This window comes from Oncorhynchus kisutch, linkage group LG5 (assembly GCF_002021735.2).
Source record: "Oncorhynchus kisutch isolate 150728-3 linkage group LG5, Okis_V2, whole genome shotgun sequence".
NCBI classification, from domain to species: domain Eukaryota; kingdom Metazoa; phylum Chordata; class Actinopteri; order Salmoniformes; family Salmonidae; genus Oncorhynchus; species Oncorhynchus kisutch.
Window position 1 is genome coordinate 75,072,583 of NC_034178.2, and position 22,124 is coordinate 75,094,706.

General features: G+C 44.4%; 2 protein-coding genes across 3 annotated transcripts in view; one reads left to right on the forward strand and one right to left on the reverse strand.

Annotated features, from left to right (window-relative positions):
- The first annotated feature begins 1,408 nt into the window (after positions 1-1,408).
- On the forward strand, positions 1,409-14,693 carry shisa10.1 (shisa family member 10, tandem duplicate 1). 2 transcript variants are annotated; one of them, XM_020484018.2, is made up of 5 exons: positions 1,409-1,546; positions 3,767-3,929; positions 5,695-5,825; positions 11,695-11,937; positions 12,595-14,693. In XM_020484018.2, the coding sequence occupies exons 1-5, from the start codon at positions 1,483-1,485 to the stop codon at positions 12,840-12,842; spliced, it is 849 nt and encodes a 282-aa protein (XP_020339607.1). In that variant the 5' UTR covers positions 1,409-1,482; the 3' UTR covers positions 12,843-14,693. The 2 variants fall into 2 exon arrangements, with proteins under 2 accessions (XP_020339607.1, XP_020339608.1); XM_020484019.2 differs by having other exon boundaries at positions 1,418-1,546; positions 5,698-5,825; positions 12,595-14,673.
- A 117-nt stretch (positions 14,694-14,810) lies between these two features.
- atrip (ATR interacting protein) overlaps positions 14,811-22,124 on the reverse strand; it is a 36,902-nt gene continuing 29,588 nt past the window's right edge. The window contains exons 10-14 of the mRNA XM_031825811.1: positions 21,139-21,281; positions 19,655-19,746; positions 17,562-17,648; positions 16,764-17,043; positions 14,811-15,237 (exon numbers count right to left, since the gene is read on the reverse strand). Coding sequence (XP_031681671.1) covers positions 15,164-15,237; positions 16,764-17,043; positions 17,562-17,648; positions 19,655-19,746; positions 21,139-21,281 — 676 coding nt within the window. The 3' untranslated portion in view covers positions 14,811-15,163. The remainder of the gene's footprint in view (positions 15,238-16,763; positions 17,044-17,561; positions 17,649-19,654; positions 19,747-21,138; positions 21,282-22,124) is intronic.

Here is a 22,124-nt window from a genome sequence, read left to right on the forward strand (position 1 = left end):
AGACCTTACAGTGAAATGCTGAATACAACAGGTGTAGTAGACCTTACAGTAAAATGCTGAATACAACAGGTGTAGTAGACCTTACAGTGAAATGCTGAATACAACAGGTGTAGTAGACCTTACAGTGAAATGCTTACTGACGAGCCCTTAACCAACAATGCAGTTTTAAGAAAATACCTAAAAAAAGAAGGTAAGAGATAAGAATAACAAATAATTAAAGAGGCAGTAAATAACAATAGTGGGACTATATACAGGGTGTACCAGTGTCGAGGTAATTGAGGTAATATCTACATGTAGGTAGAGTTAAAGTGACTATGCATAGATAATAAACAGAGAGTAGCAGCAGCATAGATGGGGGGGGGGGGGGCAACATTATGTACCAAACAAGTTACGAACAATGCAAAAAACAACAACATAATAGCACGGTTGGTTAAGAGCCAATAAACGTGTTTGTGTGTGTGTGTGTGTGTGTGTGTGTGTGTGTGTGTGTGTGTGTGTGTGTGTGTGTGTGTGTGTGTGTGTGTGTGTGTGTGTGTGTGTGTGTGTGTGTGTGTGTGTTGTATCAACAAGGATGCACACTGGCCTCGGCTAACACAATGAAAGCTAATTTTAGAAAACACAAGGACGTCTGGAACGTTCTCTCACTTGAATTCTCTCCAGCTGATCTTCTTTTCTGAGCTGGAAATCACCCAGCATGCTCTGCTCCACTTCACCGGTGGGAGGAACTACAGCTCTGATATGAGGAACTAACGTTACTGATATGATTAACAACAAATACTCCACAGCCTTTTGTACATAGGCCAGGGACACAATGTATGAAAATATGGTTGTATCAGAATCCCCTTTATAATCATTGGCCAGCACTGAGAAATAAGTAAAACCACAAGTCCAAATCCCTATCTCCATCGATGGCTAATTTAGGAAAGGCCCGATTTTAGCTAGCTAGCTAACCACTGGAAGACAACAACACAATGAGATGCAAAAATTCTTTTTCTGTCAATAATGATGTTTGGCTTATGATGTGATTGGTCTGAAGCCAAATCCAAACCGGCTTCCCTTTTTGCTGGTGCATCTATGAATCTAGACATCATTGTGAAGGCAGCAAAACGTTTTTCTGGATATCCAGAACTTTACAGACGAAATTTTACAGGGAATTATACAGAATGAAGAGGTTCCCCCCTCCCAGGTTCCAGAGCCTGTCTAGGGATCTGAATAGACATTTAAATCCGACTGAAAGAGTACAGTTGTAGTTTTTGTGTTTTATTTACTTTTGAATATTAGAAGTGTTTTTTTGTTGTTACATTTACTTAATCTTAATTATTTTGCGTTGGTTTGTCAGTTTCACCCCCCATCCAGTAGATGGCGGCATCCACAGCACGTTATTTGCGGACCGCCATAATACCATGGAAGAAGAAACTATAGCATTCCGGACTGGGACTGTCGGTTGCGCTAGTCGTTAGTAGCATCTGAATACACCAAGCCATGGCGGAGAGTCTGTGCGTTGTTGTGCTCCTTTTGTGTGGGACTCTGATCCCCTTCGTGACCGGTGAGTTTGTCAATTGGAAATCAGTCATTAACAAACATTGTTCAGTCTGTGTGACATTGTACAGTTTGTAAAAAAAAAAAAAATTCCCTCTCAAAGAGTGAAAGTACATCTTTCATTTTCGGATGTGGTGGGGGCGAGTCTGACAAAACATGTTACTGTAGCCAGTTAGTGTCTGGTTGGTAACTACATATGTGTGACTGTTTTATATGACTTCATCTTAATCAGGGGTTTAAGTACATTATTGGTCTAGAGATGCGTTATGTTCTCTCACGGTCAAAAACATGGACGTAACGTCGTTATGCAGTATTAATTCAATTCAAGGGGCTTTATCGACATGGAAAACATGTGTTAACATTGCCAAAGCAAGTGAAGTAGATAATATACAAAAGTGAAATAAACAATAAAAATTAACAGTAAACATTACACATACAGAGGTTCAAAAACAATAAAGACATTACAAATGTCATATTATGTATATATTACAGTGTTGTAACGATGTACAAATAGTTAAAGTACACAAGGGAAAATAAATAAACATAAATATGGGTTGTATTTACAATGGTGTTTGTTCTTCACTGGTTGCCCTTTTCTTGTGGCAACATGTCACACATCTTGCTGCTGTGATGGCACACTGTGGATAGTATTATCTAACTAACTTTCTATATCGTTCTTATTTCGCAATATCCACTTCCTCCGTAGTTACTGGGTCCTGAACTAGACCTGTGTATTTCTGAGTGGATTGACTTTAAACATGCAATATGTGTTGTGTGACTCGTGGAGTTGAACAGTTTGATGTTAATTTAGTTGCTAAAGTAAAACAAGTGTTTGCTTCCATGATGTCACAGGAAACGAACTCGTAAATTACATGGGTGAGACTGGGACCAGTGTTTCACCCCATCTTGTTGAAATATACACTATGTTGAGGGCATTTAGCCAGAGAGAGAGAGAGAGACATTAATTATTTGCTCTGCAGCTGATTGTGAGAGGTCCTTCACATCCTAGCTACTCTAATTAGATCAACCAGATCTCGAGGAAGCAATCAAGGATGTCTGTCTGGCAGGCCTGCAACAAGGATGTCTGTCTGGCAGGCCTGCAACAAGGATGTCTGTCTGGCAGGCCTGCAACCTCATGACTTTATGATATCCTCTGGTAGTTGCATGGCCATCAACCTCGTTTTAGGCTTCAAAACGTCTCCAAATTTATAATCTGAAGAGACTTTGTGGCCAATTCAATCAGATCGGCTTTAGTCCACATTTGCATAGCAGTTGTTTTGGCGATGTCGAACTCAGAAGTGAGTTCGACATCGGGGAGAAAAAAAAAAGAGGTCATCATGAGCCAGTGATCTCCGTTAAGTCGGAGTTATAGAAAGATGCTTGGATGACCATTCAAAACGATTTTACCAGTCGGGGCTAATTTTTTCCCCCCCACCACAGGTTCCCAGTTGTCTTTAAACGCTCAGAAGTCAGAAATGTTCCTAGTTGATTTGATCACAACATTATGGTGCTTTCAAGACATTGAGGAACTCTGTAGCCCCATGTGGTTAGGCTACCACCCTGCATCCCACTGCTGGCTTGCTTCTGAAGCTAAGTTGGGTTGGTCCTGGTTGGTCCTTGGATGGTCCTGGTTGATCCCTGGATGGTCCTGGTTAGTACTGGTTAGTCCCTGGGTGGGAGACTAGATGTTGCTGGAAGTGGTGTTGGAGGGCCAGTAGGAGGCACTCTTTCCTCTGGTCTAAAAAATATCCCATTGCCCCAGGGCAGTGATTGGGGACATTGCCCTGTGTAGGGGTGCTGTCTTTCAGAGTGGATGTTAAACGGGTGTCCTGACTCCCTGTGGTCACTCATTTTTTTATGTAGGTTAAGCACATGGAGTATTGAGTAGGATTATGTGTTTTCACATGCTAAAGGGATTGCTTTGGATAAAAACACATGTTTCTTGCTCCATGCTACCTTGTTGATAACATGACCGTGCGGGGGTAGATAACTGTTGATTTTGAGAAGAGTGCTGCTCCTCCTTCATTGCTTTTGCCTGTTCATGTCGTGGGCCATAGCCCGGGGGCACTGCGGGTCAGCTTAATCAAACGCCCTCATTAACTCTATTGTGTTTGTTGTACACTTGTCAATGTTATTGCCGTTGTCTTTCAAGGTTAGACTATACCATGTATTTTCTCCCAAGCTTTGTCCAACTCAAACCTATGATGTCTTTCTCCTTTCTACCCAGCTGGTAATGACTGTGAGGGCTACATTGACGCCAAGAGCCAAATCCAATCCAAGCAGTACTGTGGTACACTCCAGGGGTGCTGTGGAACGTGTGAGAATAGATACTGCTGCAGCAATGTCTTCAAACAGATGGGGACGTCTGAACAGAACAGCTGCTTTTTCAGGTAGGAGGACAAAAACCTATAGCTATGTCCTAATCGAATGGTACCCTATGCCCCATGGGGCCCTAGTCTAAAGTAGTGCCCTATATAGGGAATAGGGCTCTGGTTTAAAGTAATGCATTTGGAAAGTATTCAGACCCCTTGACATTTTGGTACGTTTTATTCTAAAAATTGATTGAATTGTTTTTTCGCCCTCATCAATCTACACACACTACCCCATAATGACATCACAATACCCCATAATGACATCACAATACCCCATAATGACATCACAATACCCCATAATGACATCACAATACCCCATAATGACATCACAATACCCCATAAAGACAAAGCAAAAACTTAGACATTTTTGCAAATGTATTAAAAATGAAATCACATATACATAAGTATTCAGACTAGAGGTCGACCGATTAATCTGCATGGCCGATTAATTAGGGCCAATTTCAAGTTATGACAATCGGTAATCGTCAATTTTGGACAACGATTACTTTTCAATCCACGAGGAGACTGCGTGGCAGGCTGACCCACCTGTTACCTTGGCTCCTTGCTGCACTCGCGTAAATTGCTAGCTAGCATTAAACTTATCTTATAAAATAAGACAATCTTAACATAATCACTAGTTAACTACACATGGTTGATGATATTACTAGGTTAACTAGCTTGTCCTGCGTTGCATATAATCAATGCGGTGCCTGTTAATTTATCATCGAATCACAGCCTACTTCAACTTCTCCAAACGGGTGATGATTTAACAAAAGCACATTCGCGGAAAAAAGCCCAGTCGTTGCACAAATGTACCTAACCAGAAACACCTTTCTTAACATGAATATACATACACAGTGGGGAGAACAAGTATTTGATTGACTGCCGATTTTGCAGGTTTTCCTACTTACAAAGCATGTAGAGGTCTGTAATTTTGATCAAAAATCCAGAAAATCACATTGTATGATTTTTAAGTAATTCATTTGCATTTTATTGCATGACACGTTAATTGCCTGATTGTGAAACGCATTCTGTCACAAAGATGTCAACTATAGCCCCTCACTTCCTCTTTAAAACCAAGCTCTTTTCAGATCAGTGAAACGAAACTTTGCAACAAGCATCCGTCCTTGTAATACATGAACAGGCACATGTCACCACCCCATCAGAGCAGGTGCAGAGTAGACACCCCCTCCACCCCCCCCCTCCCCATAAATCAACCTCACGAGAGTTGCAGCATCAACACAACTTCAAACTTGAAGTTTAAAACAAACTTATAAAAACAGGATCAATGAATTAGCCGGCAAATTTTGATCAACAAGCAGAAATAATTTTGTCTGATTTCATTTAGAAAGCTAAACGTGTTTTTTGATGGAAATCAATTAAACCATATCAAGTTTTATTTTTATAAAAAATTTATTTAAATTAATTTTCAGATTATTTAGAAAAGTTCACAGGTCAACTCCTTGATCCTGCTTCGTAGTATACCCCTACTGTATATTTGTCTGCACAGGGCTAACATGCAAATCAAATTAATGCAAATCAAATTAATGCAAATCTAATTAATGCAAATCGAATTAATGCAAATCGAATGTATGCAAATCTAATTAATGCAAATCTAATTAATGCAACTCTAATTAATGCAAATCTAAATCTATATGATGTAATGCTTTATGCAACAGTACAATTACAGAAGTGTTTTTTTTTTAATGATCTGGCTTTGTTAGTTCAGAAATAAATGTTTTGTTTCTCTCTCTGACTGATTTGTTGTGTTTCTCTATTCCAGTAGCAGCATCAGCAGCAGCACGTTCACCATCTGGCCATTCATAGCAATACCTGTCATCTTGGTGATTATTTTCATCTCTTGCTGCGTGTGTCCCTGCTGCTGCATGTACAACATGTGCCGGAAGCCCAGACGTAAGTCTCTCCTTTTGATCACAACATGTTTCCTGAAGCCCCGATGTACGTTACAGCCTTGCAAAAGTATTCACCCCCCTTGGTGATTTTACTATTTTGTTGCTTTACAACTTGTAATTTAAATTTCATGGAATGGACATACACAAAATAGTCCAAATTTGTGAAGTGAAATGAAAAATACAATTTTAATAAATAATTAATAACTGAAAAGTGGTATTCACCCCCTTTGCTATGAAGCCCCTAAATAAGATCTGGTGCAACCAATTACCTTCAGAAGTCACATAATTAGTTAGATTGCACACAGATGGATTTTTTTGGTTTTGTTTTTTAACTCACAGACCAGGCAAGGAGGACATTAAATCAGAGAGGCAACAAAGAGACCAAAGATAACCCTGAAGGAGCTGCAAAGCTCCACAGAGGAGATTGGAGTATCTGTCCATAGGACCACTTTAAGCCGTACACTCCACAGAGCTGGGCTTTATGGAAGAGTGGCCCCAAAAAAATGAGCAAACACGTTTGGTGTTCGCCAAAAGGCATGTGGGAGACTCCCGAAACATATGGAAGAAGGTACTCTGGTCAGATGATACTAGGAATGAACTGGTCAGAATTGAAGGGATGATGGATGGCGCTAAATACAAGGATATTCTTGAGGGGAACCTGTTTCAGTCTTCCAGAGATTTGAGACTTGGACGGAGGTTCACCTTCCAGCAGGACAATGACCCTAAGCATACTGCTAAAGCAACACTCGAGTGGTTTAAGTGGAAACATTTAATTATATTGGAATGGCCTAGTCAAAGCCCAGACCTCAATCGAATTGAGATTCTCTGGTATGACTTAAAGATTGCTGTACACAAGCGGAATCCATCCAACTTGAAGGAGCCAGAGCAGTTTTTCCTTGAAACATGGGCAAAAATCCCAGTGGCTAGATGTGCCAAGCTAATAGAGACACACCCCAAGATACCTGCAGCTGTAATTGCTGCAAAAGGTGCCTCTACAAAGTATTGACTTTGGGGGGTGAATAGTTATACTATAATATATAATAGTTACGCACCCTCAGTTCTGTTTTTGTCTTATTTCTTGTTTGTTTGACAAAAAAATATTTTGCATCTTCAAAGTGGTAGGCATGTTGTGTAAATCAAATGATACAACACCCCCCCCCCCCCCCCTCAATGACCTATGTGTAGTCTGGGGGGGTCAGTTCTGACTAGTATCTGTAGTCTGGGGGTTAGTTCCGACTGCAGTATCTCTGTGTAGTCTGGGGGTCAGTTCTGACTGTAGTATCTCTGTGTAGTCTGGGGGTCAGTTCTGACTAGTATCTGTGTAGTCTGGGGGTCAGTTCTGACTAGTATCTGTGTAGTCTGGGGGTCAGTTCTGACTAGTATCTGTGTAGTCTGGGGGTCAGTTCTGACTAGTATCTGTGTAGTCTGGGCGTCAGTTCTGACTAGTATCTGTGTAGTCTGGGGGTCAGTTCTGACTAGTATCTGTGTAGTCTGGGGATCAGTTCTGACTGTGGTGTCTGTGTAGTCTGGGGGGGTCAGTTCTGACTGTAGTCTGGGGGGTCAGTTCTGACCCCCCAGACTAGCACAGCGTCTTTGGACACTGTGCTATCTAACCTCCAAACAAGCTTCAATGCCATACAACACTCCTTCCGTGGCCTCCAACTGCTCTTAAACGCTAGTAAAACCAAATGCATGCTTTTCAACCGGTCGCTGCCTGCACCTGCATGCCCGACTAGCATCACCACCCTGGATGGTTCCGACCTAGAATATGTGGACGTCTATAAGTACCTAGGTGTCTGGCTAGACTGCAAACTCTCCTTCCAGACTCATATCAAACATCTCCAATCGAAAATCAAATCAAGAGTCGGCTTTCTATTCCGCAACAAAGCCTCCTTCACTCACGCCGCCAAGCTTACCCTAGTAAAACTGACTATCCTACCGATCCTCGACTTCGGCGATGTCATCTACAAAATGGCTTCCAACACTCTACTCAGCAAACTGGATGCAGTCTATCACAGTGCCATCCGTTTTGTCACTAAAGCACCTTATACCACCCACCACTGCGACTTGTATGCTCTAGTCGGCTGGCCCTCGCTACATATTCGTCGCCAGACCCACTGGCTCCAGGTCATCTACAAGTCTATGCTAGGTAAAGCTCCGCCTTATCTCAGCTCACTGGTCACGATGGCAACACCCATCCGTAGCACGCGCTCCAGCAGGTGTATCTCACTGATCATCCCTAAAGCCAACACCTCATTTGGCCGCCTTTCGTTCCAGTACTCTGCTGCCTGTGACTGGAACGAATTGCAAAAATCGCTGAAGTTGGAGACTTTTATCTCCCTCACCAACTTCAAACATCAGCTATCTGAGCAGCTAACCGATCGCTGCAGCTGTACATAGTCTATTGGTAAATAGCCCACCCTTTTCACCTACCTCATCCCCATACTGTTTTTATTTATTTACTTTTCTGCTCTTCTGCACACCAATATCTCTACCTGTACATGACCATCTGATCATTTATCACTCCAGTGTTAATCTGCAAAATTGTAATTATTTGCCTACCTCCTCATGCCTTTTGCACACATTGTATATAGACTCCCCCTTTGTTTTCTACTGTGTTATTGACTTGTTAATTGTTTACTCCATGTGTAACTCTTTGTTGTATGCTCACACTGCTATGCTTTATCTTGGCCAGGTCGTAGTTGCAAATGAGAACTTGTTCTCAACTAGCCTACCTGGTTAAATAAAGGTCTTCTCTTTCTCTTTCTCACTGTAGTATCTGTAGTCTGGGGGGGGCAGTTCTGACTAGTATCTGTGTAGTCTGGGGGTCAGTTCTGACTAGTATCTGTGTAGTCTGGGGGCAGTTCTGACTGTAGTATCTGTGTAGTCTGGGGGGGTCAGTTCTGACTGAAGTATCTGTGTAGTCTGGGGGTCAGTTCTGGCTGTTGTATCTGTGTAGTCTGGGGGTCAGTTCTGACTGTAGTCTGGGGGGGTCAGTTCTGACTGTAGTCTGGGGGTCAGTTCTGACTGTAGTCTGGGGGTCAGTGTTTAGTAGAGTTAAGTTCAACAAGGCTTCCGTTCGCAGGCAAACATGTTACTTAGTAGCAATTTCAGTTGAATGAACATTCCAGAATGTTACGGTGAAGCCACAAATAGCAACTTTTTCCGGCAACATTCAAACTTTAAATTAAACCATATTTCCAAATGTACTGTATTATTTGTAGTGGCAGTTTAGACCTGAACCAGACACACGCTCCGAACACTACCTTCTCAGACACAAAACAAATGGAATGCTTTAGCTAAAGGTCTAACTATTTCCCTTGTTGAACACACCTCAGGTTTCTGTTCGTGGTTAAATGCTGCCCATTCATATGGAGCAGACAGCCACATACCTGTAGTCTAGTCAGAACTGGTTAATGTGAAGTAGGGAAATATATCTACATCCAAAATGGTACCCTATTTCCTGGGTAGTGCACTACTGTAGACCAGAGCCCTGTGGGTAGTGCACTACTTTAGACCAGAGCCCTGTGGGTAGTGCACTACTTTAGACCAGAGCCCTATGGGGTAGTGCACTACTTTAGACCAGAGCCCTGTGGGTAGTGCACTACTTTAGACCAGAGCCCTGTGGGTAGTGAACTACTGTAGACCAGAGCCCTGTGGGTAGTGCACTACTTTAGACCAGAGCCCTGTGGGTAGTGAACTACTGTAGACCAGAGCCCTGTGGGTAGTGTGTAGACCAGAGCCCTGTGGGTAGTGTGTAGACCAGAGCCCTGTGGGGTAGTGAACTACTGTAGACCAGAGCCCTGTGGGTAGTGAACTACTGTAGACCAGAGCGAGTATTCTACTTCCTGTAATGCGTTGGCAAGCCGTGGAAGTATTCTACTTCCTCTGACACGTTTCTTATTGGATGTTCCTTCCGTGTTTCACGCTTGTTAGAAAAGTTGTCTGGTTTGTTGCCGACTGAACAGGAACCAGGCTGACCTGGGCTGTTGTGGAGTGAGAATTTCTCTTGTTTTCGTGGCATTTCATAAATAAAAATAAAAAAGTGTTATCCTGTTTGGTGTCTATTGAACATGTGCCTGCTGAATCTGTGGTTAGAATGATAACAGGTGGGTTTGTTCCAGCCAATGAGTCTGACTCATACTTTCCCTAGCAACCCACCACAGGGGGCGGAGCCTTCAGAGCCCTCTGTCATACAGGAAGTGGTCAGACCACTCCCACTTGGAACCCTGACAGGCCTTGGCGGTGGGAAGAATCCACAAACAAAGGATAGTGTATCCCAAACCGTTCCCTAATGTAGTTCACTACTTTTGACCTGAAGTGCAGTGTATATAAAGGAATAGGTTGTCATTTGGAATGCACACATGAGGGTTGATTTCAGACAACACCCAATGATGTAACCTCTTCCCCTCCTTACAATGGAGAAGGAATCTAGTGTTTGTCTAATTTAACAGCTCTTTTGAGTTCAGGGAGAAAAGAAACCTCTTGTTTGGAATTCGAAACAAGAATGCATACATTTTAAGCATTGCTGATAACTGTAGGATTCAACATTCGTAGACCTATTAGCTTAAGTACATTTGGAAACGGGTATTTTTTAAAGTTTTTATTTATTTACTTTAAATTTTACCCCTTTTTCTCCCCAATTTTGTGGTATCCAATTGTTTTTCAGTAGCTACTATCTTGTCTCATCGCTACAACTCCCGTACGGGCTCAGGAGAGACGAAGGTTGAAAGTCATGCGTCCTCCGATACACAACCCAACCAAGCCGCACTGCTTCTTAACACAGCGCGCATCCAACCCGAAAGCCAGCCGCACCTGACAACCTTGGTTAGCGCGCACTGCGCCCGGCCCGCCACAGAAGTCGCTGGTGCGCGATAAGATCCCTACCGGCCAAACCCTCCCTAACCCGGACGAAGCTAGTCCAATTGTGCGTCGCCCCACGGACCTCCCGGTCGCGGCCGGTTACGACAGAGCCTGGGCGCGAACCCAGAGTCTCTGATAGCACAGCCGGCTCTGCAGTACAGCGCCCTTAACCACTGCGCCACCCGGGAGGCCGTGGAAACCGGTGATTTTAACAGGTTGTTTGACTTTTAAAAAAAATATATAAATGAACACTTCTTGTAAATGTGTGTTTGAACCAGTGGCATTTAAGCCATAACCAGAATCCACAGACACAGAAGTGATAGCCCAGCATCCCATGACATAACTACGTGGCTCTGAGCCCAACGTTGTGCTCCTTCCCCAACAAGTACGACGCATTCCTCTTCATTTGAATGGGTTTGACGGAGAAAGTATTTGAGATTTTCATTTTTTTAAGTATGAAAGCCAACAGTCCAATATTGTAGAACACTGCTGTGCTTATCCAAATACATTTTGGTCTGATAGAAGCTTTATACCCTCTGTACTGAGCTGACCGGGGCGTCCCACTTCCTGTTCTGATCATCAGGCTTCATTTCTGGCCTGTCCCTCATTATGTGTCAGCACAGCTCTCCGCATCCACCGACATAGTTTAGGCTGTGGTTTACAAATCAAATCAAATCAATTTATAAAAGTCCTTCTTACATAGGCTGATGTCACAAAGTGCTGTAACAGAAACCCAGCCTAAAACCCCAAACAGCAAGCAATGCAGGTGTAGAAGCACGGTGGCTAGGAAAGAACTCCCTCGAAAAGCCAAAACCACAGAAGAAGCCTAGAGAGGAACCAGTACACCTGTAGATATTAGAAACCTCCTTCTAAACAGACACTAGGGCTTTTCAACAACGGCTTCACTAGGTTCTCCTTCACCCATTTCAAACAAATAGTTGTTCTAGGCTTTAATAAAGAGCTGTGTGAACTAACCTCTGATTTATTGTCTGCCTTACCCAATACAGCGGTGATAGCCACGACCTCCCACACCACAGTGGTGAACACCCAGTTCACCCAGCAACCTCAGCAGCCTGTCCAGCCCTACCAGGGTGGCCCCCAGTACCCAGCCTACCAGCCCGTACCCGTCCAGCCTGGGTATGGGGCTCAGCCTCAACCCGGCTACGGAGGAGGGCAGCCCATGCCCACATCACTGGGCTACCAGGGACAGCCCTTCCAGCCAGGACCACCCCCCCCCTACCAAGAGACTGGTAAGTGATATAGACATACAGGTGATGATGTAATGGCGCCCTCCTATAGGTTAACTCCAACCCTGTTCCTAGAGAGATACCCTCCTGTAGGTTTTAACTCCAACCCTGTTCCTGGAGAGCTACGCTCCTATAGGTTAACTCCAACCCTGTTCCTGGAGAGCTACGCTCCTATAGGTTAACTCCAACCCTGTTCCTGGAGAGCTACCCTCCTATAGGTTAACCTCCTATAGGTTAACTCCAACCCTGTTCTTGGAGAGATACCCTCCTGTAGGTTTTAACTCCAACCCTGTTCCTGGAGAGATACCCTCCTGTAGGTTTTAACTCCAACCCTGTTCCTAGAGAGATACCCTCCTGTAGGTTTTAACTCCAACCCTGTTCCTAGAGAGATACCCTCCTGTAGGGTTTTAACTCCAACCCTGTTCCTAGAGATACCCTCCTGTAGGTTTTAACTCCAACCCTGTTCCTGGAGAGCTACCCTCCTGTAGGGGTTTAACTACAACCCTACAGGAGGGTAGCTCTCCAGGAACAGGGTTGGAGTTAAAACCTACAGGATGGTCTCTCCAGGTTGCTGTCGAAGCATTCTAGTTCCACCTTATGACTAGTTGCCCAAAAAACACCACCTCTGTCTGGTGTGGTAATGTCCTCTCTCTCTCTCAGGTTCAGCCTATCCTCCTGCTATCCAAGTGCCTTATAGTCAGGCTGGGTTCAGTCCAGGACAACCATCTTACCCCTTCCAGCCTCCAGCTCAGCCCGGCTACCCAGCCCAGCAGCCCGGCTACCCAGCCCAGCAGCCCAGCCACCCAGCCCAAGCTGGCGCGCCTCCCGCTCAGCCTGACTTCCTCTCTGCCCAGCCTGCCTACAACCCTGCCTTCGTGGACTCCCAACCTCCGAAGACTGGCTACTGAGTCAATTCTCCATCACTGTCTGACGCAGTTCTCCCTCCCATTCTCCATCACCCACTGATGCAGTTCTCCCTCCCATTCTCCATCACCCACTGATGCAGTTCTCCCTCCCATTCTCCATCACTGTCTGTTTGACGCAGTTCTCTCTCCCATTCTCCATCCACCCACTGTCTGAAGCAGTTCTCTCTCCATCACCCACAGGTCTCCCTCCCGTTCCCCACCACTCCAAACATGTCCCATTCACTGAGCTTCTAGAGCTCACCTGGGAGAGAACTGAACTGGCTTGCATCCCTAACAGCACCCTATGTAGTGCACTACATAGGGAATAGGGTGCTGTTTGGGATGGATCCTATACCTTGTTAGGGCCAGGTATATTATTATTACAGTCTAAAAGGGAATCTTCATGTATTGCTGTGCCTCGGTCTTCATTGTGCAACCCCAAACTGTGGTTTAAAACATTTTGCACTGTAGTTGAATGACGTAAAGTAGAATCAAAATGTCTGAATCCTCATTCACACAATTATGAAATATACCTAAATCTAGTTTAGTGGTAAAACGGATGTCCTATTAAAATGAAGCTATCCTGTCTCGTACAGAAACAGTTGTGCCTTTCTTTTTTTACCATAAATTCTTGGTCCAACCAAATTATATATATATATATATTTTAAAAAAACATCAGTGTATGTGGTTTATTTATAGATACCGCTTTAAGATGTCTTTGTCCCCATGTAGGGCACTGCTTTTGTCCAGAGCCCAATGAACTCAAAAGTAGTGCCCTATGTAGGGAATAGGGTGCCATTTTGGACTGTTAAACCTCCACAATATGCCTTGTTTTTCCACTTGTGCTGTGAGATCATGTAAAATCATTCTGTACCAAGCCTTGCAGGTGAACCAAGCTGAATGAAGCGCTACCAGCCTTTAAATGGAATGTAATGCTTTTTAATTTTTTTATCTGATTGACCTCGCTCTCCTCTGTTGATAATGTCCCTTGTCTGCATCCCTAATGGCTCCCTATTCCCTATATAAGTGCACTACTTTTGAGGTCCTATGGTCAAAGGCAGTGTACTATTTTGGGAGCCAGCCCTGGTTTTCCACACTGTATCTGTGAAGTCGGGGTGTGGAAAGGTCAGTGTAGAAATATGCTGTGTAGAACATGCATGCGGTTGACATGTTTGGAGTGAAGAATCATGTCGGCTGCTATTGGTTGTATTGCTGTCTGCGTGCAGTATGCTGTTGCACTCTATTTTTTACACCACCCTCGTCGTTAGAACTTGTTGCCCAGGGTTGTTTTGTCCGCGTCACACTTGTTTCTATCCTATGTCAGGGGTTTTCAACTCTGACCCTACGAGGGACGGAGACTGCTGGTTTTCTGTTCTACCTGATCATTAAATTGGACCCACCTGGTGTCCCCAGGTCTAAAAATCAGTCCCTGATTTTAGAGGGGAACAATGAAAACGCAGTGGAACTGGCTTTGAGGTCCAGAGTTTGAGTTTGAGAGCCCCCCCACAGTGGATGTGTCATAATACCCATAAAACCTAGTTGTCAAAACAGGGGAATGGTTCCAATCGTTTCCCCCCCCCCTCCCATAGGCGATTTTGGAAACGTTTCGTGTAGGTTTACCCTGGCGTGACTCAATGCATTCAGATGGGTATTATGACTCATGTTGTGACAGGATACCAGCCTTCGTCTGTTGTTCATGTGACTTCAGGTTGTGAGCACCTTCGTCAGCCATATCTGCTTTAGCGAGCTGCTTGTTCGAACTGAGTAAATGACATGCTGTAGTTTTTAAAAATGTTATCAGGAATAAAATGCCACTTTTTGCTACAATGATAAATAAATGTTGTTTTTTTTCAACTCTTGTATCATTATTTAGCCTGATCCCCAGATCTGTTGGTGCCTCCAGTATTTTCCTTGTGATACATATGGGCCAAACATGGCGCATGGTGTAACAAATTACACACTGAGTACAAATTACAATTGTCGTTTGCAACATTGATGTTATTTAATGGATTCAAATTAAAAACTCACAAAGAGCTCAGTACAGTAATCACAGAATATTTTAATATCAAGAACAGTCAGACATTTGTCAGAAAAACCAACAAGATATTACCTGCGTCCCAATTAGGGCCCTTTTCTGGGCACTACTGTAGCGCATTTATATAGGGAAACTGGTCCCAGTTGGGACGCTGTACATCGCAGGGCTGGGGTCAATTCAGTTATCTTCCCCCTCCTAACCTTAACCATTAGTAGAGGGGAATTGCAAAAACTGACCCAAGATCAGCATCTAGGGGCAACTGAACACTACTCCGGTGCAGAACAACAGGTCAGGAGCCAGTATCTATGTCCATATCTTCAGTATCCTCAGACTCAGGACGACAAATCTCATCCAAAGCCAATTCTAACAAAACAGAAAACACGAGTTACACAGTACACATAAAACGATCATTGCAAGAAAAGAGGAGATATTCAATGTATAACTGGCCGGGTACATGTGCAGTATCCACCCTCTAGACGGGGGAGGGGGGAGGTCAAACTTTTTGGACCAAGTTGTAGTGTGGCCTGGAGTGTTCAAAAATAATTACTGAACAAAAATAAACGCGACAATTTTAAAGAGTTACAGTTCACAAGGAAATCAGTCAATTGGAATAAAGTCATTAGGCCCTAATCTATGGATTTCACAGGACTGGGATACAGATATGCATCTGTTGGTCACAGATACCTTCAACAAAAAGGTAAGGAGTGTGGATCAGAAAACCAGTTAGTACTATTTGCCTCATGCAGCGCGACACATCTCCTTCACATAGAGTTGTTCAAGCTGTTGAATGTTGTCCCAGTCCTCTTCAATAGCTGTGCAAAGTTGCTGGATATTGGCGGGAACTGGAACATGCTGTCGTACACGTCAATCCAGAGCATCCCAAACATGCTCAATGGGTGACATGTCTGGTGAGTATACAGGCCATGGAAGAAGTGGGACATTTTCAGCTTCCAGGAATTGTGGACAGATTCTTGCGACATGGTGCTGTGCATTATCATGCTGAAACATGAGGTGACGGTGGTGGATGAATGGCACGACAATGGGCCTCAGGATCTGGTCACCGTTTCTCTGCACATTCAAATTGCCATTGATAAAAAGCAATTCTGTTCGTTGTCCGTAGCTTATGCCTTCCCATACCATAACCATGGAGCACTCTGTTCACAACGTTTACACCAGAAAACCGCTCGCCCACACATCGCCATACATGTGTTTGTGAGGCCGGTTGGACGTACTGCAAAATTCTCAAAAACGTTGGAGGTGGCTTATGGTAGAGAAATGAAAATTTCATTATTTGACACTCGTAGACATCTCTGCAGTCAGCATGCCAATTGCACGCTCCCTCAAACACTTGAGACATCTATGGCATTGTGTTGTGTGAGAAAACGGCAAATTCTAGAGTGGCCTTTTATTGTCCCCAGCACAAGGTGCACCTGTGTCAAATCAAATTTGATTGTTCACATACACGTATTTAGCAGGTGTTATTGCGGTGTAGCCAAAGACTCCAACAGTGCAGTAGTATCAAACAATTGTCAACAATACAGACAAATCTAAAAGTAAAATGTAATTAAGAAATAGAAAAATATTAGGATGAGCAATGTCAGAGTGGCATTGCTGTTTAATCAGCTTCATGATATGCCACACCTGTCAGGTGGATGGGATTATCTTGGCAAAAGGATAAAATGCTCACTAATTTGTGCACAGAATTTTTGTTCGTATATGGAAAATCCCTGGGATCTTTTTTATTCTTCAGCTCATGGGACCAACACTTTCCATTTTGCGTTTATATTTTTATATAGCGTATATCTTATTTGACAAAAACCTATAAAAAAAAAAAAGATTTGTGGGGCGGATGTGGCCCGCGGGACATAGTTTGCCCACTACCTACCTACCTTCACTCTCTGAGAGGTGGGGGATCCTCCTGAAGGTGTCTCTAATGGCAGGAATCATCTGGTCATACATGTGAAGGACAGGAAGACAGTGCTCTGAGAAGCTACTGTTGTTGAGGAAGAGCCAGTGGAGCAGCATCAGAGCCTCCCTTAGCAGATCAACCCCAGGAGAGGAGCACCACGCTGGGCTTTGGATCGTTGCCTCGCCCCCAGGGCTCCCCTCCACTCGGCCCCGGAGGTCCAGCCACTGCCTGTGGAGTAGCACCACTGTGGTCTTCACTACCTGCGCAAAGAGACAGGCAGAAAACCACCGTCAGGAGATGTTTGTAAATAATCAGGGTTCCTACTCATAAGACACTAAAAAGAAAAAATGTCCATGTCAACAGATAAGAATTTCCATGGACAGACACCAAAAGGCACTTTGGTTGACCAACTCTCCAAAGCTCTGACTATGGAATTAGAATGAATTAAATGGTGTCCCCATTCAGGTCGTTACGGTGAGAGGTTCCAATGGCGTCCCCATTCGGGTCGTTACGGTGAGAGGTTCCAATGGCGTCCCCATTCAGGTCATTACGGTGAGAGGTTCCAATGGCGTCCCCATTCAGGTCATTACGGTGAGAGGTTCCAATGGCGTCCCCATTCGGGTCATTACGGTGAGAGGTTCCAATGGCGTCCCCATTCAGGTCATTACGGTGAGAGGTTCCAATGGCGTCCCCATTCAGGTCATTACGGTGAGAGGTTCCAACACCCCAAGCTATTCATTTTATTTCTATAACGCTGACAAACAGCTCTGCTTCTTACCTCACTGTGGCACTGACAGGAAGACTCAACAAACACACTCCATGTGGAAGCTTTCCTATTGAACAGACTGGTCAGGAAACGCACCACCTGCCCATAGAGAACAGACAGACAGCATGCATAAACAGACAGACAGCATGTATAAACAGACAGACAGCATGTATAAACAGACAGACAGCATGTATAAACAGACACAGACAGCATGTATAAACAGACACAGACAGCATGTATAAACAGACACAGACAGCATGTATAAACAGACACAGACAGCATGTATAAACAGACAGACAGCATGTATAAACAGACACAGACAGCATGTATAAACAGACACAGACAGCATGTATAAACAGACACAGACAGCATGTATAAACAGACACAGACAGCATGTATAAACAGACACAGACAGCATGTATAAACAGACACAGACAGCATGTATAAACAGATATACAGCATGTATTAAACAGATACACAGCATGTATAAACAGACACAGACAGCATGTATAAACAGACAGACAGCATGTATAAACAGACAGACAGCATGTATAAACAGACAACATGTACAAACAGACACAGACAGCATGTATAAACAGACAGACAGCATGCATAAACAGACAGACAGCATGTATAAACAGACAGACAGCATGCATAAACAGACAGACAGCATGTATAAACAGACAGACAGCATGCATAAACAGACAGACAGCATGCATAAACAGACAGACAGCATGCATAAACAGACAGACAGCATGCATAAACAGACAGACAGCATGTATAAACAGACAGACAGCATGCATAAACAGACAGACAGCATGCATAAACAGACATACAGCATGCATAAACAGACAGACAGCATGTATAAACAGATATACAGCATTTATAAACAGACAGCATCTATAAACAGACAGACAGCATGTATAAACACAGACAGCATGTATAAACAGACAGACAGCATGTATAAACAGACAGACAGCTTGTATAAACATACAGACAGCATGCATAAACAGACAGACAGCATGCATAAACAGACAGCATGTATAAACAGACAGACAGCATTTATAAACAGATATACAGCATTTATAAACAGACAGCATGTATAAACAGACAGACAGCATGTGTAAACAGACAGACAGCATGTATAAACAGACAGACAGCATGTGTAAACAGACAGACAGACAGCATGTATAAACAGACAGACAGACAACATGTATAAACAGACAGACAGACAACATGTATAAGACAGACCTTCAGCGTGTATAAACAGACAGACCTTCAGCATATATAAACAGACACAGACCGCATGTATAAACAGACACAGACAGCATGTATAGACAGACAGCATGTATAAACAGACAGACCTTCAGCATGTATAAACAGACAGACAGCATGTATAAACAGACACAGACAGCATGTATAAACAGACACAGACAGCATGTATAAACAGACACAGACATCATGTATAAACAGACACAGACTGTATAAACAGACACAGACAGACTGTGTAAACAGACACAGACAGCATGTGTAAACAGACACAGACAGCATGTGTAAACAGACACAGACAGCATGTGTAAACAGACACAGACAGCATGTGCAAACAGACACAGACAGCATGTGCAAACAGACAGACAGCATGTGCAAACAGACACAGACAGCATGTATAAACAGACACAGACAGCATGTATAAACAGACAGACAGCATGTATAAACAGACAGACAGCATGTATAAACAGACAGACAGCATGTATAAACAGACACAGACAGCATGTGTAAACAGACACAGACAGCATGTGTAAACAGACATACAGCATGTGCAGACAGACAGCATGTGCAAACAGACAGACAGCATGTGTAAACAGACACAGACAGCATGTATAAACAGACACAGACAGCATGTATAAACAGACAGAATGTATAAACAGACACAGACAGCATGTATAAACAGACACAGACAGCATGTATAAACATACACAGACAGCATGTATAAACAGACAGACAGCATGTATAAACAGACAGACAGCATGTATAAACAAACAACATAGTAGTTGCGATTTTGTTCTGTTTTCAACAACAGCTGATCTGAGGTAAAGCAACGTTACCTCCACCTCCAGCTGTGACCAGTGAGAGTCTGTGACGGTCTTGTCAGGTCTGGAGGTGATGTACTGGAAAACCTTCAGTAACGGACACCAGTCTGGAGGGACGACAATATCATCACCACCACATACAGAGCAATACACATGTACTAAAACATCTCTTCAATTGATTGTTCACTTCCTCCAGCTCTGAAAATGTTGGTAAAGTACATAACGTCATCTAATCAATGAATGTGAAGGAGACCCAGTCATGACAGAGGAGGCCCCTTAGTTACCTGTACGACAGCAGAGGAGGCCCCTTAGTTACCTGTATTACAGCAGAGGAGGCCCCTTAGTTACCTGTATGACAGCAGAGGAGGCCCCCTATTTACCTGTATGACAGCAGAGGAGGCCCCTTAGTTACCTGTACGACAGCAGAGGAGGCCCCCTAGTTACCTGTATTACAGCAGAGGAGGCCCCTTAGTTACCTGTACGACAGCAGAGGAGGCCCCTTAGTTACCTGTACGACAGCAGAGGAGGCCCCTTAGTTACCTGTACGACAGCAGAGGAGGCCCCTTAGTTACCTGTACGGCAGCAGAGGAGGCCCCCTAGTTACCTGTATTACAGCAGAGGAGGCCCCTTAGTTACCTGTACGACAGCAGAGGAGGCCCCTTAGTTACCTGTACGACAGCAGAGGAGGCCCCTTAGTTACCTGTACGACAGCAGAGGAGGCCCCTTAGTTACCTGTACGACAGCAGAGGAGGCCCCTTAGTTACCTGTACGACAGCAGAGGAGGCCCCTTAGTTACCTGTACGGCAGCAGAGGAGGCCCCTTAGTTACCTGTACGGCAGCAGAGGAGGCCCCTTAGTTACCTGTACGACAGCAGAGGAGGCCCCTTAGTTACCTGTATTACAGCAGAGGAGGCCCCTTAGTTACCTGTACGACAGCAGAGGAGGCCCCTTAGTTACCTGTACGACAGCAGAGGAGGCCCCTTAGTTACCTGTACGACAGCAGAGGAGGCCCCTTAGTTACCTGTACGACAGCAGAGGAGGCCCCCTAGTTACCTGTAAGACAGCAGAGGAGGCCCCCTAGTTACCTGTACGACAGCAGAGGAGGCCCCCTAGTTACCTGTACGATAGCAGAGGAGGCCCCTTAGTTACCTGTACGACAGCAGAGGAGGCCCCTTAGTTACCTGTACGACAGCAGAGGAGGCCCCTTAGTTACCTGTATGACAGCAGAGGCCCCTTAGTTACCTGTATGACAACAGAGGAGGCCCCCTAGTTACCTGTATGACAGCAGAGGAGGCCCCCTAGTTACCTGTATGACAGCAGAGGAGGCCCCTTAGTTACCTGTATGACAGCAGAGGAGGCCCCTTAGTTACCTGTATGACAGCAGAGGAGGCCCCCTAGTTAACTGTATGACAGCAGAGGAGGCCCCCTAGTTACCTGTATGACAGCAGAGGAGGCCCCCTAGTTACCTGTATGACAGCAGAGGCCGCGCCCCATAGTTACCTGTATGACAGCAGATTCTAAAAGCTAGCTCATCGCTATGGGCCAGGCCAGCTAGTAGGGAGACAGACAGAGACAGGGTCTGGTAGGACGAGTCTAGAGACAGGCAGCGAGACAGAGCCGGACTGGACACAACACACTGGAACCTGCAAGGAGGTAATACGATACATGACATAAGTGAACATAGTAGGCTCGTGGCCAATCCTCAAAAAAGGGCTTTAGTATGAGCTACCCCAAGCCGTGGTAGAACAAAACACAACCGTGTTTTTCCACATCTCTAATGTCTCCCATTTAATACATGGATTGTTGTGGATTTTTTTTTTTTTATACAAAAGTTGGTAAATTGATAGATATTGAGACACGCCCCCTAAACTCAAAACATGAGTGGAAAGTTTTAAGTTCCTCTGCGAACACGTCACAGACAAACTTAAATGGTCCACCCACACAGACAGTGTAGTGAAGAAGGTGCAACAGCGCCTCTTCAACCTCAGGAGGCTGAAGAAATTGGGCTTGTCACCTAAAACCCTGACAAACTTTTATAGATGCACAATCGAGAGCATCCTGTCGGGCTGTATCACCGCCTGGTACGGCAACTGCACCGCCCTCAACCGCAAGGCTCTCCAGAGGGTGGTGCGGTCTGACCAACGCATCACCGTGGGCAAACTACCTGCCCTCTAGGACATCTACACCACCCAATATCACAGGAAGGCCAAAAAGATCATCAAGGATGACAATCACCCGAGCTACTGCCTGTTCACCCCGCTATCATCCAGAAGGCGAAGTCAGTACAAGTGCATCAAAGCTGGGACCGAGAGACTGAAAAACAGCTTCTATCTCAAGGCCATCAGACTGTTAAACAGCCACCACTAACATTGAGTGGCTGCTGCCAACACACTGACTCAACTCCAGCCACTTTAATAATAGGAATTGATGTAAAATATATCACTAGCCACTTTAAACAATGCTACCTAATATAATGTTTACATACC

Excerpts from the sequence above, each read along its gene's own strand:
- shisa10.1 (XM_020484018.2), top strand. The coding sequence starts at position 1,483 with ATGGCGGAGAGTCTGTGCGTTGTTGTGCTCCTTTTGTGTGGGACTCTG. Across the intron at positions 1,547-3,766 it reads TCTGATCCCCTTCGTGACCG|CTGGTAATGACTGTGAGGGC; the intron begins GTGAGTTTGTCA and ends CTTTCTACCCAG. Across the intron at positions 3,930-5,694 it reads CAGAACAGCTGCTTTTTCAG|TAGCAGCATCAGCAGCAGCA; the intron begins GTAGGAGGACAA and ends TCTCTATTCCAG.